Source organism: Sinohyriopsis cumingii, chromosome 19 (assembly GCF_028554795.1).
Source record: "Sinohyriopsis cumingii isolate HCF-2022 chromosome 19, ASM2855479v2, whole genome shotgun sequence".
Classification (NCBI taxonomy): Eukaryota; Metazoa; Mollusca; class Bivalvia; order Unionida; family Unionidae; genus Sinohyriopsis; species Sinohyriopsis cumingii.
In genome coordinates, this window is record NC_142979.1 from 13,638,724 (window position 1) to 13,657,282 (window position 18,559).

At 35.0% G+C, this 18,559-nt stretch overlaps 1 protein-coding gene across 1 annotated transcript in view; it reads right to left on the reverse strand.

Moving 5' to 3' along the window:
* The window catches only part of LOC149775155 (serine dehydratase-like), a 59,414-nt gene extending 44,350 nt beyond the window's left edge, over nt 1-15,064 (reverse strand). The window contains exons 1-3 of the mRNA XM_089943327.1: nt 15,025-15,064; nt 12,832-13,038; nt 1,449-1,601 (exon numbers count right to left, since the gene is read on the reverse strand). Coding sequence (XP_089799453.1) covers nt 1,449-1,601; nt 12,832-13,020 — 342 coding nt within the window. The 5' untranslated portion in view covers nt 13,021-13,038; nt 15,025-15,064. The remainder of the gene's footprint in view (nt 1-1,448; nt 1,602-12,831; nt 13,039-15,024) is intronic.
* Between the last annotated feature and the right edge of the window lie 3,495 nt (nt 15,065-18,559).

Below are 18,559 nucleotides of genomic sequence, written 5' to 3' on the forward strand. Positions count from 1 at the left end.
TTGTTTTTATGATGTTTTCACTAACGTATTACTATAAATGTTGCTACATTGGCCTTGTTTTCATGATGTTTTCATTAATGTATTACTATAAATGTTGCTACATTGGCCTTGTTTTCATGATGTTTTCACTAACGTATTACTATAAATGTTGCTACATTGGCCTTGTTTTCATGATGTTTTCACTAACGTATTACTATAAATGTTGCTACAGTGACCTTGTTTTCATGATGTTTTCACTAATGTATTACTATAAATGTTGCTACATTGGCCTTATTTTCATGATGTTTTCACTAACGTATTACTATAAATGTTGCTACATTGGCCTAGTTTTCATGATGTTTTCATAACGTATTACTATAATGTTGCTACATTGGCCTTGTTTTCATGATGTTTTCACTAACGTATTACTATAAATGTTGCTACATTGGCCTTGTTTTCATGATGTTTTCATTAACATATTACTATAAATGTTGCTACATTGGCCTTGTTTTCATGATGTTTTCACTAACATATTACTATAAATGATGCTACATTGGCCTTGTTTTCATGATGTTTTCACTAACGTATTACTATAAATGTTGCTACAGTGACCTTGTTTTCATGATGTTTTCACTAATGTATTACTATAAATGTTGCTACATTGGCCTAGTTTTCATGATGTTTTCACTAACGTATTACTATAAATGTTGCTACATTGGCCTTGTTTTCATGATGTTTTCGTTAATGTATTACTATAAATGTTGCTACATTGGCCTAGTTTTCATGATGTTTTCACTAACGTATTACTATAAATGTTGCTACATTGGCCTTGTTTTCATGATGTTTTCACTAACGTATTACTATAAATGTTGCTACATTGGCCTAGTTTTCATGATGTTTTCATAACGTATTACTATAATGTTGCTACATTGGCCTTGTTTTCATGATGTTTTCACTAACGTATTACTATAAATGTTGCTACATTGGCCTTGTTTTCATGATGTTTTCATTAACGTATTACTATAAATGTTGCTACATTGGCCTTGTTTTCATGATGTTTTCACTAACATATTACTATAAATGATGCTACATTGGCCTTGTTTTCATGATGTTTTCACTAACGTATTACCATAAATGTTGCTACATTGGCCTTGTTTTCATGTTTTCACTAATTTAATACTATAAATGTTGCTACATTGGCCTAGTTTTCATGATGTTTTCACTAATTTATTACTATAAATGTTGCTAAATTAGCCTAGTTTTCATGATGTTTTCACTAAAGTATTACTATAAATGTTGCTACAGTGACCTTGTTTTCATGATGTTTTCACTAATGTATTACTATCAATGTGACTGCTGTACAACAGATTTACATATACCAGCCCTGAAGAAACTTTTTTTTTGTTCAGATCCAGTGGTGAGACAAAATCATGAAGTATTTGATATCTTGACATTTATAGCATATCTACCAAAGCCCGGAGTTTATCAGCTATGAAGCCAGGCGTGCTCTCCGGGAGAATAATTTTTGCAGTGACATTCATCTGTTGGGCACAGTATGCTGCAGCTAGTCCAGCGTTTCCACCAGATGCACACACAATCTGCTGGCTTCCCTTCGCCAATGCCTGTGGAAAAATTTACACAACTACAATATTTTCAGCAGCATCAAATTTGTGTAAATTTAGCAAGTAAAATGAATTTATCCAAAAACATTTCCATCTTATGATTTTACAGACTGATGCTATATATGTAGTCAGTTATTATTTTTGAAAATTTATCTTGCAAATTAATCTCCAGTAATATAACCATTGCAAAAGCGTAGTATTCAGATGCATTTAATCTCTCTTATACAGTGTTACACACAGGATTTCAATGGCTGGGGACAATGCCATTATTGCATATCCATACACACAGGAATTCAATGGCTGGGGACAATACCATTATTGCATATCTATACACACAGGATTTCAATGGCTGGGGACAATGCCATTATTGCATATCCATACACACAGGATTTCAATGGCTGGGGACAATGCCAAAGTTGCATATCCATACACACAGGATTTCAATGGCTGGGGACAATGCCATCATTGCATATCCATACACACAGGATTTCAATGGCTGGGGACAATGCCAAAGTTGCATATCCATACACACAGGATTTCAATGGCTGGGGACAATGCCATTATTGCATATCCATACACACAGGATTTCAATGGCTGGGGACAATGCCATTATTGCATATCCATACACACAGGATTTCAATGGCTGGGGACAATGCCATTATTGCATATCCATGTCTTCCAAACATGGAGGACAAAATTTCAACAGAGAAAAGAAAAATACATGTAGTACCATGTTGTTGTTGTTGTAGGGTTTAACGTCATTTTTCAGCACAAGATAGGCTATACATGGTGGCCAGTATTAATTTTGGAGGAAGAACCCAGGAAATCCCCGGAAAGAACCACCGACCCTCGAGAAGCTACTGGCAAGCTTTCTCACATACCCACATTGGCCGAATCCGAGACTCGAACCTACGCAGATAGAGATGAGATGGCAGTGATCCGTAACAGAGAGCACTTTAGACCACTCGGCCACTCGGGGCCCCCATGTAGTACCTAAAGCAGTCGTAAAAAGAAAACAATAATCTTGCTTGCTTGGAGGGTTTTGCCAGCTTACATTTGTCTGTACTGCATTATGATCCCATGGTCTACTCCAGGATAGATGATCACAAAATTTGCTCAAATTTTGAAAAATTCAAGCCAAAAAAAAATCAACAGAATGCAAAAAATTAATCAATCCTATTTTCAAAACCAACATTTATTTAAAAAATAACCCCCTTTTCAAGACCAACCTTATTTCGTTAAAAATTCCCCACCATTTTCAGAATATTTCTCCCTTATCCAAATGGAAACAGGAATTTCTAGAATAAACCACATGATATTTTCTGTGTGCACTTATGTTATTCTTATAAACATTTCATCAAGTGCTTAAGTAACTAATAACAACATTTCCATTTTTGAACATCTGGTTTATAGGAGAAAACCTGCACCATGGAATTTTGTTCCAGATCTTGTTCCCATTTAACCTGTGTCCATTATAATAATTGCCTTGTCTTCTGAATTCTTTTCATTTCAAAGTAATAATTACCTTGTCTTTAGAATTATTTTTCATTTCAAAGTAATAATTACCTTGTCTTCCGAATAATTTTAATTTCAAAGTAATAATTACCTTGTCTTTAGAATTATTTTCGTTTCAAAGTAATAATTACCTTGTCTTCTGAAATTATTTTCATTTCAAAGTAATAATTACCTTGTCTGCTGAAATTATTTTAATTTCAAAGTAATAATTCATTGATTGCATGCAAAACTGTGTAATATCATTAAGCTGTTCACCCCTGACATTTAGTCTCAATGATGAATGAAAATACAGAGTGGTGACACATATTTATAGACAACATCACAGTGTAATCTGCATGAACTGCAACAATTTTATAATGTTGCCTCAATTCTTGGTTTTGTTAGCCCTTCACATTAAGTTCGATGGTACCTTGGGATGCAAGAATACAAAATTTGTAATGTACACTAATTAGATATTATTCCATGCATCTGACTGCCATTTCAAGGTCTGTAATAATACTAAGTACAAAGTTCTGTTTTTCTTCAAATATAGCCAATAATTTTCAGTAAGCTTTAGATCTGGAGATAAAGCTGGCCATGTCAAGGTCTGTAATAATACTAAGTACAAAGTTCTGTTTTTATTCAAATATAGCCAATAATTTTCAGTAAGTTTTAGATCTGGAGATAAAGCTGGCCATGTCAAGGTCTGTAATAATACTAAGTACAAAGTTCTGTTTTTCTTCAAATATAGCCAATAATTTTCAGTAAGCTTTAGATCTGGAGATAAAGCTGGCAATGTCAAGGTCTGTAATAATACTAAGTACAAAGTTCTGTTTTTATTCAAATATAGCCAATAATTTTCAGTAAGCTTTAGATCTGGAGATAAAGCTGGCCATGTCAAGGTCTGTAATAATACTAAGTACAAAGTTCTGTTTTTATTCAAATATAGCCAATAATTTTCTGTAAGCTTTAGATCTGGAGATAAAGCTGGCCATGTCAAGGTCTGTAATAATACTAAGTACAAAGTTCTGTTTTTATTCAAATATAGCCAATAATTTTCTGTAAGCTTTAGATCTGGAGATAAAGCTGGCCATGTCAAGGTCTGTAATAATACTAAGTACAAAGTTCTGTTTTTATTCAAATATAGCCAATAATTTTCAGTAAGTTTTAGATCTGGAGATAAAGCTGGCCATGTCAAGGTCTGTAATAATACTAAGTACAAAGTTCTGTTTTTATTCAAATATAGCCAATAATTTTCAGTAAGCTTTAGATCTGGAGATAAAGCTGGCCATGTCAAGGTCTGTAATAATACTAAGTACAAAGTTCTGTTTTTATTCAAATATAGCCAATAATTTTCAGTAAGCTTTAGATCTGGAGATAAAGCTGGCCATGTCAAGGTCTGTAATAATACTAAGTACAAAGTTCTGTTTTTATTCAAATATAGCCAATAATTTTCAGTAAGCTTTAGATCTGGAGATAAAGCTGGCCATGTCAAGGTCTGTAATAATACTAAGTACAAAGTTCTGTTTTTATTCAAATATAACCAATAATTTTCAGTAAGTTTTAGATCTGGAGATAAAGCTGGCCATGTCAAGGTCTGTAATCATACTAAGTACAAAGTTCTGTTTTTATTCAAATATAGCCAATAATTTTCAGTAAGCTTTAGATCTGGAGATAAAGCTGGCCATTTCAAGGTCTGTAATAATACTAAGTACAAAGTTCTGTTTTTATTCAAATATAGCCAATAATTTTCAGTAAGTTTTAGATCTGCCATGTCAAGGCATGGATCTGGTCATTATATTGAGAGAAATGCCTGAAACAATAGAACACAATTCCTAACCAAGGATATCAAATGTATTTCTCAGTATTAATATTATCATGGCAACTGTCAAAGTACCCATATCATTCCGTGTTATGAGGACCCATTTATTACCGTGACAACTCTCAAAGTACCCATTTAATGTTATGAGGATCCAGACATTACCATGGCAACTGTCATATTACCCATATAATTCCATGTTATGAGGACCCATATATTACCATGGCAACTGTCAAAGTACCCATATCATTCCATGTTACGAGGACCCAGATATTACCATGGCAACTGTCAAAGTACGCATATCATTCCATGTTATGAGGACCCAGATATTACCATGGCAACTGTCAAAGTACCCTATCATTCCATGTTATGAGGACCCAGATCACCAAACTTCTGCAATGAGATAACCAAAGAATAGCTGTCTCCATACATGAACATTTTCTCAAATTAATCAATAAAAGGTCACAAATTCTACCATCCATTTCTAGTTCACAAAGATTTTCCACTGGTCCATGCAACATGATTTTTTTGACAATCCTCCTGTGATAATTACTTTCATACAGTTGTCTCTGAACAGTTTTCTTTTAGACAAAGTTATGATCTGTTATCCACTTCAAATGTTAATATCAGCCAATTAAATTCCTGTTTATGCTTTATGAGTCACAAAAGTTGGAAAGTCCCTCAAATACTTGTTTTTCTCTTATATCCTTTCCTAGGCAGTGTTTCCATCTAGTTGTACATTACAACTGTGTTCATGAATAATATATGGCACAGAGCTGTACATTACAACAATCACCATCGGTAATTTTCCAATGCAACTCTGCAGACAATGAAAAACTTTACCAAAAACATTTTCTTAATACAGAAATTAGCTGCCATCTAAACGTTTGTAAGTGACTTTGACCATTGTTAGCAATAACAGATGTGCCTAAATAAATATTAAAGCAAGATTTTTCAATTTTTCCCTAACAAAAAATACATTTTCAGGGAGTGCAGAGGAGTCAAGATTAGGGGGACACTGGACAATAAAATTTGGGAAATTTGCAATCAATACCTAAGATGCCATGCTGCTAATAATATTGTCAACTTTCATGTGCAATGAACATAAATATATTTTATCAATCAAATGTGATGTTTGAATTTGCTGTGGGACCACTGAAAATAGTTTTCCTCTGGAGAATATTTAGCTCCGCAACTGCTTTCTATGTTGATTCATCTGAGTAAATCTCACATGAAAGTTTTCTGGTTCAGATAAAGCAGTAATTGTATTAAATAGCTACATCATGACCATATCAAAACAAACTGGATAAACATGTCAAATGGATAAATACGGGGATACATGCCAAGCAGGTAAATATGGGGATACATGCCAAGCAGGTAAATACAGGGACACATGCCAAGCAGGTAAATACAGAGATACATGCCAAGCAGGTAAATATGGGGATACATGCCAAGCAGGTAAATACGGGGATACATGCCAAGCAGGTAAATACGGGGATACATGCCAAGCAGGTAAATACAGAGATACATGCCAAGCAGGTAAATATGGGGATACATGCCAAGCAGGTAAATACGGGGATACATGCCAAGCAGGTAAATAGAGGGATACATGCCAAGCAGGTAAATACAGAGATACATGCCAAGCAGGTAAATACAGGGATACATGCCAAGCAGGTAAATACAGGGATACATGACAAGCAGGTAAATATGGGGATACATGCCAAGCAGGTAAATACGGGGATACATGCCAAGCAGGTAAATACAGGGATACATGCCAAGCAGGTAAATACAGAGATACATGCCAAGCAGGTAAATATGGGGATACATGCCAAGCAGGTAAATACGGGGATACATGCCAAACAGGTAAATACAGGGATACATGCCAAGCAGGTAAATATAGAAATACATGCCAAGCAGGTAAATACGGGGATACATGCCAAGCAGGTAAATACAGAGATACATGCCAAGCAGGTAAATATGGGGATACATGCCAAGCAGGTAAATACAGGGATACATGCCAAGCAGGTAAATACAGAGATACATGCCAAGCAGGTAAATATGGGGATACATGCCAAGCAGGTAAATACGGGGATACATGCCAAGCAGGTAAATACAGGGATACATGCCAAGCAGGTAAATACGGGGATACATGCCAAGCAGGTAAATACAGGGATACATGCCAAGCAGGTAAATACGGGGATACATGCCAAGCAGGTAAATACGGGGATACATGCCAAAAAGGTAAATACGGGGATACATGCCAAGCAGGTAAATACGGGGATACATACCAAGCAGGTAAATACGGGGATACATGCCAAGCAGGTAAATACGGGGATACATGCCAAGCAGGTAAATACGGGGATACATGCCAAGCAGGTAAATACGGGGATACATGCCAAGCAGGTAAATACGGGGATAAATCACATAATTTCCCATAAAGGATCAAGAGCAATATCTAGAACATTCCTCCTTTTCACCAGTCACTGTAGCTTTTTCCAGTAGTTCCACATAATTTTGAAGTGAAGTGTTATTTTCTGTTGGGGTTTGATTTACCGTCATCTAATCATGGACAACCAGTCAAGTTTCTCAATCTCAAGGTTAACACATAGGCAGCTATGTCATACGCTATAATTAGGATCACATCTGTCATCATTATCTATGTGTGTCATATCACACACATCACACTGAAAACATAGTTATCACCTTTACTCTCATATGCAGGGTACAAAAACCCCTAGAAACTGAGAGTATGTAAAACCCTATTAAAGATTTTAAAGGATAGGGACACCAAGCGTGTAAACCCTATTAAAGTTCTTGAAGGATAGGGGACACCAAGTGTGTAAACCCTATTAAAGTTCTTGAAGGATAGGGGCACCAAGTGTGTAAACCCTATTAAAGTTCTTAAAGGATTGGGACACCAAGGGTGTAAACCCTATTAAAGTTCTTGAAGGATAGGGGACACCAAGCGTGTAAACCCTATTAAAGTTCCTAAAGGATAGGAGAACAAAGTGTGTAAACCCTATTAAAGTTCTTAAAGGATAGGGGACACCAAGTGTGTAAACCCTATTAATGTTCTTAAAGGATAGGAGAACAATGTGTGTAAACCCTATTAAAGTTCTTGAAGGATAGGGGATACTAAGTGTATAAAAACCTATTAAAGATCTTGAAGAATAGGGACACCAAGTGTGTAAACCCTATTCAAGTTCTTGAAGGTTAGGAACACCAAGTGTGTAAACCATATTAAAGTTCTTAAATGATAGGAGAACAAACTGTATAAAACCCTATTCAAGTTCTTGAAGGATAGGGGACACCAAGTGTGTAAACCCTATTAAAGTTCTTAAAGGATAGGGAACACCAAATGTGTAAACCCTATTAAAGTTCTTAATGGATAGGGGACACCAAGTGTATAAACCCTACTAAAGTTCTTAAAGGTTAGGGACACCAAGTGTGTAAACCCTATTAATGTTCTTGAAGGATAGAGACACCAAGTGTGTAAACCCTATTAATGTTCTTGAAGGATAGGGACACCAAGTGTGTAAACCCTATTAATGTTCTTGAAGGATAGGGACACCAAGTGTATAAACCCTATTAATGTTCTTGAAGGATAGGGACACCAAGTGTATAAACCCTATTAATGTTCTTGAAGGATAGGGACACCAAACATGTAAGCCCTATTAATGTTCTTGAAGGATAGGGACACCAAGCATGTAAGCCCTATTAATGTTCTTGAAGGATAGGGGACAAACTGTGATGGTTAAGAGACACTGAAGAAAGACCTGAATAACTCATTTAAACATGAAGATTGGCAATAAAAAGACCAACATGTAGCATAGTATATCTTTCTCATTAAATACAATCCATTTTCATCATTCACCTTCTGAAAGCACAATTACAGTTTGGCATGTTGTTAATGTCTGCAAAAAGAAGTAACCTTTCAACAATGATTTTCATCCTTAATATGTTTAAAATGAGTAAAGTTGAAGATATATATGGACTGCATTTCATAAATACCATGAACTGGAGATCTAATGTCAGATGCTTCTTAAAGGATTTTGAAAAAGAATGAAATCTCATAAAACCTGCAAGTCACAACACCAATTCAACTTCAAGGTCATGCATTAGGTAATTAGTTTTTATGATTCACAATTTCTGGTAGATGCATATCATGTATGAATTTAGGGTAAATGGGTTGGTCCACTTTCATCCATCAAAACATCAACCCTATTCAATCACCTGTGCTTTCAGCAGCATCTTGAGTAAGTTTGTGTAACCTACCGGTAAGTAATGCAAGAGTCCATTGAAGGGACTGATGCTCTAATGTCTAAAAATAATTTCCAGGAATCCAATACAAGATTGTTCCTTCTTTTCAACTGCTGACTGTTGAAACCATCTTTGATTTTCTGCAGCAAAAAGAATTGTTCAAATAGACTGTCAGATGTCACAAAGGCACCATTTTCATTAAGGACCAACCAGACACCAATAGAAGTTTTTGGTTAAAACCCCATGGTGGTATAGTCATACATGAAAAAAGAATAATGAAGAGGAACTGTGTCAACACCAGAAAAATTATACCATGTCTTGATGGCTCATGGGAGAAAACTTGGCTTCAATTTGTAAATCTAATTCTTGATCATAAATTAGAGCATCAGACAATTGTTATATCAGACCTAGGTCATTTTGTCCTAAGACAAGTTGACACCACGTCAAATTTTGACAAAATCTTAACCCACTACCTCGAAAATAATTGTTGGTGCTGCTAATATTATCTAAACAGAGATAAATGGATTGCATCAACAAATGCTGCTTTTTAAAATATCATTGTTCCTATATTTCCCTTGTATGCATTTTATTCTATGATTAAAAAAATTCATCATAATCATATTACATACTTGCTATGAAGAGCATAATAATCTGTCCGAGTAACATAATAATCTGTCTATCTATCTAATACAAATATCACTGAATTTTGTGTAATGGAATATTGTTTACTGGACTTGACTTTGTCCAGACTTGAGTTCAGTTCAGTTTGACCCAATTGACTTATCGTATTTTTTTATTTTATTGATAGAAACAACTAAAAATAGCTTCAGTATCCTCTGTTGGTATATGTTACATTGTATCTAGTTGCTGACCTTGTTCCAAAATCAGTGACAGTTTTAGTAAACAACTTTATATTTTTTTTTTAATTATCCTTCTCAGAGTAAGAATCATTGAGTCAAGGTCATACCTAGACTACATGACATCAAGAATGTGTCGATTGATAAACAAACTTCTATAAAGATGAACTTTTGACCCCCATTCAGGAATCTGTTTTGCATTTTAGTTAAGTCTTGTAACTGATGTTATGATAAGAATTCTATCAGTCATGCCTTAACAATTGAGACGTCAAGTTGTTTTATGTTGTGTCCAGTTTGGGCTTAGTTTTTATTTCTTCAAATTATTGAATTTCAAGTGACTGTTCTCCCTGGAAATACCAAAAAGCTCTGATAATTCTTGGACAAAGACATTTACTGGATTTTATATGGAATTCAAAAATTGGAATAGTATCTTCTGTGATTCAGCAAGAGACTGTTGACACATCAGTACAACACTTACTATTACTGACATCATCGCCTTCCATTATGGATTTTCATTGGGATTTGAACTGTGATTCACTTAGGACTTTTCATTGATAGGACTTGTGTTTTAATTCTTGGATTATTTTTGAATTTAATTCACAATACTGTAAGTTTTTTCTCTCATTTTTTCACTTATTATTCTAGGAAAATAAATTATTTGTTAAATTTTATAAAGCTTGTTGTCTTCACTCTTTTCTGTTACTTATTTTAAGAGCATAGACTCGTAAAATTTAGCACATCTCAGATTTTCACTCACCAAGTTCAATTCCTCACAGACTAAAAATTATCTTATGCTAAGATTATTTTCCAAGTAATATTTGGAACCAAAACATTATAACTTGCAAGTGTTTTCACAATAAGTTGAATATCTTAGTAAACTTGTCAATGGAATGAAATAGGATTAATGCAGTCATGAGAAGCGTATCAATGTACGTGAATATTCCACACAATTGGCACGTTATTAACATATAGTCAAATTTAATCCAAAAGACTGTTTGTAGTTTAAACCAATGCACATAGAAGACTCAGAACTCACAAAAGTTACATAAATTTCTCAAACTATTTTGTCAATCTCATAATCCAGGATATGATACATGAATTTATCCATCAATCCATCCATACAGTTTGTCAAAATCTGAAAATGGAACAAACCGTCCGGAGACAAACTGCCTGGGGACAAACTGTCTGGGGACTAACTCTCTAGGTACAGACTGTCTGGGGACAAACTCTGGGAACAAACTGTCTGGAGGCAAACTGTCTGGAAACAAATTATCTGGGAACAAAGTGTCAGGGGACAAACTATTATGGAGAACTGTCTTGGGACAAAATAGCCTGATACCCCTCATTTCACCACTGAAGAATAAGCAAATACATGTACTTGCACATACAGATCTTTATGACAGTACCTTCTTGCAGAGGTTACTTTATCACAGTACCTTCTTACAGAGGTTACCTTATGACAGTACCTTCTCAATGAGGTTACTATATGACAGTACCTTCTTAAAGAGGTTACTTTATGACAGTACCTTCTTACATAGGTTACTTTATCACAGTACCTTCTTACAGACGTTACTTTATGAGGGTACCTTCTTAAAGAGGTTACTTTATGACAGTACCTTCTTACAGAGGTTACTTATGACAGTATCTTCTTATGGGTTATGTTATGAAAGTACCTTCTTAACAGAGGTTACTTTATGACAGTATCTTCTTACAAGTTACTTTATGACAGTACCTTCTTACAGAGGTTACTTTATGACAGGACCTTCTTATAGAGGTTACTTTATGACAGTATGTTCTTATAGAGGTTACTTATGACTATCTTCTTACAGAGGTTACTTAGGACTACCTTCTTACAGAGGTTACTTTATGACAGTACCTTCTTAAAGAGGTTACTTTATGACAGTATCTTCTTACAGAGGTTACTTTGTTACAGTATCTTCTTACAGAGGTTACTTTGTTACAGTATCTTCTTACAGAGGTTACTTTGTTACAGTATCTTCTTACAGAAGTTACTTACAACAGTACCTTCTTCAAGAGGTTACTTTATGACATTACCTTCTTACAAAGGTTACTATATGACAGTACCTTCTTACAGAGATTACTTATGACAGTACCTTCTTACAGAGATTACTTTATGACAGTACCTTCTTACAGGTTACTTTATGACAGTACCTTCTTACCGAGGTTACTTTATGACAGTACCTTCTTATCGAGGTTACTTTATGACAGTACCTTCTTACCGAGGTTACTTTATGACAGTACCTTCTTACCGAGGTTACTTTATGACATACCTTCTCACAGAGGTTACTTATGACAGTACCTTCTCACAGAGGTTACTTTATGACAGTACCTTCTTACAGAGGTTACTTTATCACAGTACCTTCTTACAGAGGTAACTTTATGACAGTACCTTCTTACAGAGGTTACTTTATGACATTACCTTCTTAAAGAAGTTACTTTATGACAGTACCTTCTTACAGAGGTTACTTTATCACAGTACCTTCTTACAGAGATTACTTTATGACAGTACCTTCTTACAGAGGTTACTTTATGACAGTACCTTCTTACAGAGGTTACTTTATGACAGCACCTTCTTACAGAGGTTACTTTATGACAGTACCTTCTTACAGAGGTTACTTTATCACTGTACCTTCTTACAGAGGTTACTTTATGACAGTACCTTCTTAGAGAGGTTACTTTATCACTGTACCTTCTTACAGAGGTTACTTTATGACAGTACCTTCTTAAAGCAGTTACTTTATGACAGTACCTTCTTAAAGAGGTTACTTTATGACAGTACCTTCTTACAGAGGTTACTTATGCCCCTTATCTTGAAAGATCCTGGAATCTGTAGATTTTCCAGCTTCAGGTACACATCAAAGCCTGCCACTTTGCTGATAGGACCACTGTATATTGTGGGAGTCTCCAGGTAAAGCTTTCTCTCTGAAGTGATTCCATTTCCATTTTGTAATAGGTCTCCACCACTCATCTTGCTAAGTACTTCTCCCTAATTTCAAGATAATAAAAGGAATATTATAACTTTTTCCTTTTGCATACATACTTCGACTGTAGGTCATATATAACAATGGCAGAAAAATAACTTCATCAAAAGAGTTCTCTTTTAAAGTGTTAGAATGGACATTATAAATTCAAATGTACATAATAAACTAGACAAAAGATAAAATACTTTGCTTGGATTTCTTGATCAGCATTCTTCTGCTGCCTTACCCCCAACCCCCTTGCAACCAAAAACTCAAATCAATCATGGACACATGTACCCTTGCCTATTTCTTAGATATGCAACACTAGCATGCACATTTTGCAAACAGAAATAATCTACCATGGTTTGCTTACATTTTTTGTGAAGACATTACAAAATAAAACTAAATATTATTTGGCCCGTGGCTAATTATTCCCAGGCTGATTTGGACCACATTATGGGACAATATGAAATATTATTTGGTTTCATTTTAAATGTAAATGTGGCATTTACAATTGTTTAAAATAAATATCTCATTACCGCCCATGTATGTTTGACAGTTCAAGACTGCACTAATGAAACAAAACCCTGATCTTACAGGAGTTAATGGAATAGTTACAACTCAAATGAAATAATACAAGACTATTTATCCTTAATTGTCAAATTGCCAAATATTTTCAGAGCAGCCCAGTCACCTTGGGGCAAAAATTGCAAAGTTTATTGTATTTAATGAAGAAATAGTACAATTACTAACATTTTTTTTTAAACCATCAAAACAAGAAGCATTTAATAACATTTTATTTTGCCTATACATATTGGTCTGAGTCTGTAAATAGTTTTATTTTATTTGTGCTGAATTTATCTTTATATAATGTATTGCAAGTTATATACTAATAGTAATAACAAAACATTATATGCTAAATTATGAAACTGGGGGTCCTGTGAAATTCATAATTTAATTCAATACAATGCGATATTCTTCTATTAATTTATTCCTCATCCTAATTATAATAACGAAAATGATAATAAAATTAAAATTATGGTGTTATCTCAGTTGAAAACTGAAATATAGTTTTCTAATCATTGTGTATTATATTCATAGATGAAGTGATATCTAGTTTATCATTTAAAGTACTACAATGCATATATTTCCAATTAATCGAATTATAATGCAAATGATACATATATAAGCATTATTGTTCTCCAAACATAATAATTTATGACATTTAATTAATCAGTTAAAATTGTCTCATTGTATTATTACCAATTGTTTAATACTTTGACCAATATTCCCTTAATTTAATTGCAAAGAAAAATAGTGAGATCATCTCACCAGCATTAAGGAAAACCTGTTTGATCAATGATGCTATAATTAAATCAAACTTTTTTTTTATAGAAAACAAATTATTATGCTGACTTCAAATAAACTTTCTAATATTTGTTTTTATGGAGTTATGATATGTGTTAAATCTCTACTTAGAAATCAAATTTTCATAGATTTAACATGGGCTTTAAATTAAATATTTACAATCATTAATGTTTGCAACATTTTTAAAGGTTTGAAATAAATCAAATTTTTTTTTGTTGTGGAGGGGTGTTGAGATTTCACTTGCACGATAAGAATTGCACGATCAAAAGTACATTTTAATTTTGTTACTCATACATAACTCCTTACGCATTTATTGAGTAATGAAATGCAAAGAAAATATTATTCGTACGCGAAATCAATACACGTTTTAGGTTACTTTGTACTAATAATAACACCCATTCCCCTTTGACAACATAATGGTAGTTGGTGTTGTCGATGGTATTCCATAGTTTACTGTCCGAATCATAATGGGTGACTGCGAGGAAAGGTCAGTGGAAACTAACTATCACACAGACGAATGTTTTTTAACTCAGAAACATTGTGACACTTATAGTAAATTATTGTGCATTGAACAGTATGCGATCCCTTTGCCTCGAGCTGGTAACAAATTGTATTGAAGTAGATGATTCGTTTTTTCTCCTGACCTTTAAAGCACGTAGGAGCCACGAGCCATAATGCAAACCCACCGTATGTTGTTTGAGAGCTGATATTTGATTGGTCGAGATACCAATTCTAGGTCTAATGGGATCTAATCAAATGAAAAGATTTCGAAGGCGTGTCCAAACTAAATTTGTCTACCGTAGCAAGGTATTGCTATGTTGCCTTGTAACTACTACTCTTAACGTGACTTTTCATTTTTAGCAAGTACTATTAGCTGTTATTAGGTACTTCTTGACACATTGAAAAGCAGTTAAAACAACCAAAGCTGAGACAAAGTACATTGCTCGAAATAGCCGAAGGCACTGAGGTTCGAACTATAGTCTGACTATATAAGTAGTAAGGTGGGCCACTATACGTACAATGGAAATTAGCATTACGGAGACCCCTGGGTGAATATACGTACAATGGAAATTTAACATGGCGAAAAATCGTGGGTTAATATACGTACAAGGGGAATTAACATGGGAAAAAAATTGTGGGCCGATATACGTACAAGGGGAATTTAACATGGGGAATAGAGTTTAGGGACAAAGGGGAATTGAATATGGGATTTTTTTAATTTTTTTTTTAAAATTTTTTTTAAATTTAAATTTAAATTTAAATTTAAAAAAGGGGTAGGCAATGGAAAGGCTATCTCTTTTCGAGAAATATGGCTGGCCCTGAAAAGGGCCTTTGGCTTTCTTCTGCTTCTTCTATTTCCTCCATTTTCTCATCCAGCCCCTAATCTTTCCCCAAATTCCTTTTTTCTTCTTTTCATTTTCCGGTATCCAGTCCGGGTGACCCATGGCTCGGAACTTCTGTTGGATTTTTATCCAGTTATTGTTCAGTCTCTCATATTCTTCTTTTTTCTTCCTATTCTCTTGTTCCTTTCTATCTTTTGCCCACCTGTCCTTAATTTTCTTCACTTCTTCCTCTATTATCTTTTTCATCTTTTCTTCTGCTTTCTTTAGTTGTTCAATACCCCTTTTCACAAACTTCCACTCTGACCATTTCTCTAGCTCTTCTAAATAGCATCTCACTGCTTTTACTTTGTCCATAGACTCTTTTATAGTCCCCACTCTTACATACTCTGGTTGAATCAATCCTCTCAATCTCTTAACTTCTTCCTCTATCATCTCCTCTATCATCTTCCTCGCTAATTGTAGTTCATTGACATAGTCAAGACTTTTTCTCAACCTCCATTCTCTTTCTATCCTTTCAATAGTGTACTCTCCATCCATCATCCAAAAGTAAACATTTCTTAAGTCATTGAATAACGCTGACACTTCCATCTTGTATCTGTTATTCCGTAGAATGGTTCCAACGACGAACGTGATGGGTTCTTATAGTGAAAGTGCGGACGTGAAGGAAAACATCCCCCTAAAACATAAAATTGATCTTACCGAGATCATGGCCTAACAACGCGCGGACGTGAAGGAAAACATCCCCCTACTTTTTCATTTCATATAATAAAACCCAAACTATACTTTCTCATTTCATATAATAAAAACCCAAACTATACTCTCCACATACGCTAAGAAACAATAAACAAAATCCATAATCTACTATCCACACAATCTTACGTGAGCGCTTACAAAACCCAAACTATACTCTTCACATACGCTAAGAACAATAAACAAATCCATAATCTACTATCCACACAATCGTACGTGAGCGGTTACAAAACCCAAACTATACTCTCCACATACGCTAAGAACAATAAACTAATCCATAATCTACTATCCACACAATCGTACGTGAGCGCTTACAGAACCCTAATTATACTCTTCACCTACGCTAAGAAACAATAAAGAAACCCATAATCTACTATTCCCACAAACATACCTTAGCTCTTACAAGCACCAACACACAAACACATACCCTCACACTATCTTAAAAAAGAGTTAGTGTTTATAATCACACTACTCTACCTACACACATTGGCAAATTGATCGTTATTTCTTTTCTAGAGTATTGGGTAGCCCTGAAAAGGGCTGTTTTTTATGGAACTTCATGGACACCTGGTTAATGGTGGCACCTTCCAGGCCTGGCGCCACATACACATCTTGTCCCCCAGTTACTTTTTACCTTTTTGGGGGAGAGAGCAGAGGCAGGATATGTCGCTTCAGAATCCCAATTTTCGCTCTCTGGGATTCTGAAATTTCTTCTTCTTCTCTCCTTTTCCTCCTCCTCCTCCTCTTCTTTGTATCTTCTCTCCTCCTCTTTGTATCTTCTTTCCTCTTCTTCTTTATATCTTCTCTCCTCCTCTTCTTTATTTCTTCTTTCCTCCTCCTCTCTTATCCTTCCCTCCTCCACAATGGCTTCCGCGGCCAGTTCATTTAATATGCGCCTGGCATATTCCAGATGCACATGAAGTTCCAACAGTTTCTCCAGTCTCGTGTTCATTTTTGGTGTTGATCAATCAACAAGGGTAGCTGGACTGCCGAACTAGTTTCAATTTATAGTGAAAGCGCGGACGTGAAGGAAAACATCCCCTAAAAACATAAAATTGATCTTACCTACATCATAACCAAAGAAAACAACAACGCGCGGACCTAAAAGAAACACTCACTCACTTTTTATGCTACCCATCACTATTTTAAATTTTTTTATAAATCACTTCAATAGACTATCCACATACGCAAAGCAATCCAATCTAACCCCAAATTTACACCTCAAACACCAAAAAAAAGACATCATTTTAATCTACTATCCATACCAACTTACTTAAGCACTTACAAACACAAACACACAAACACATACCCTCACATTTTTTAAAAAAGAGTTAGTGTTTATTTTCACACTACTCTACCTACACACATTGGCAAATCGATCGTTATTTCTTTTCTAGAGTATTGGGTAGCCCTGAAAAGGGCTGTTTTTTTTGTTTGCTATGGCATTCCTTTTTTAGTTTCTAAGAATGCGATGTCCTCTGAGGATAGACTTTCTGGCGATAGGTCTGCTTCTTCGAAAAGAGAAGAAGAACTCTTTGGTGTCGATACGACAATCGACAAAGCCTCTGTCAGCTTCAGGTTGCTGCTGCTGCTCTTGTTGTTGTTGTTGCTGCTGTCTCTGAAGTCTGTACTTCTCTGTCCATTCTTCTTTTTCCCTGTTCATTTCTTCTCTGAAGAGCTCTTCTATCAGGTCTTCAGTGATTTTTAGCATTCTCACATTCTCTATTTCTTCTGGCTTCGGTATCAGACTGTGTCTGACCCTATGCAAATTCACGTAGGCTTCGTTGAGTTTAGCTAGTTTGGAGCACATCTTTTTAGGAGGATGAGTCGACAATGGATGGTTAGACTGGAAACAACCCGGTTCTTAAAGTCAAAGCGCGGATGTGAAGGAAAACATCCCCCACACGGTTTTTGAGTCGCAACGTTTAGTGAGTGTCATGAGAGGGATAGTAAGAAATGAAAGAGCATCAATCCAACATTCTTATAGCTAAACAAAAGACAAAGGCATTTTTTTTCAAAACAGAACATTTTTTATTCAAAAATCACTTAACACTAAACAACAACTCTAACATTTTTTAACAACAAT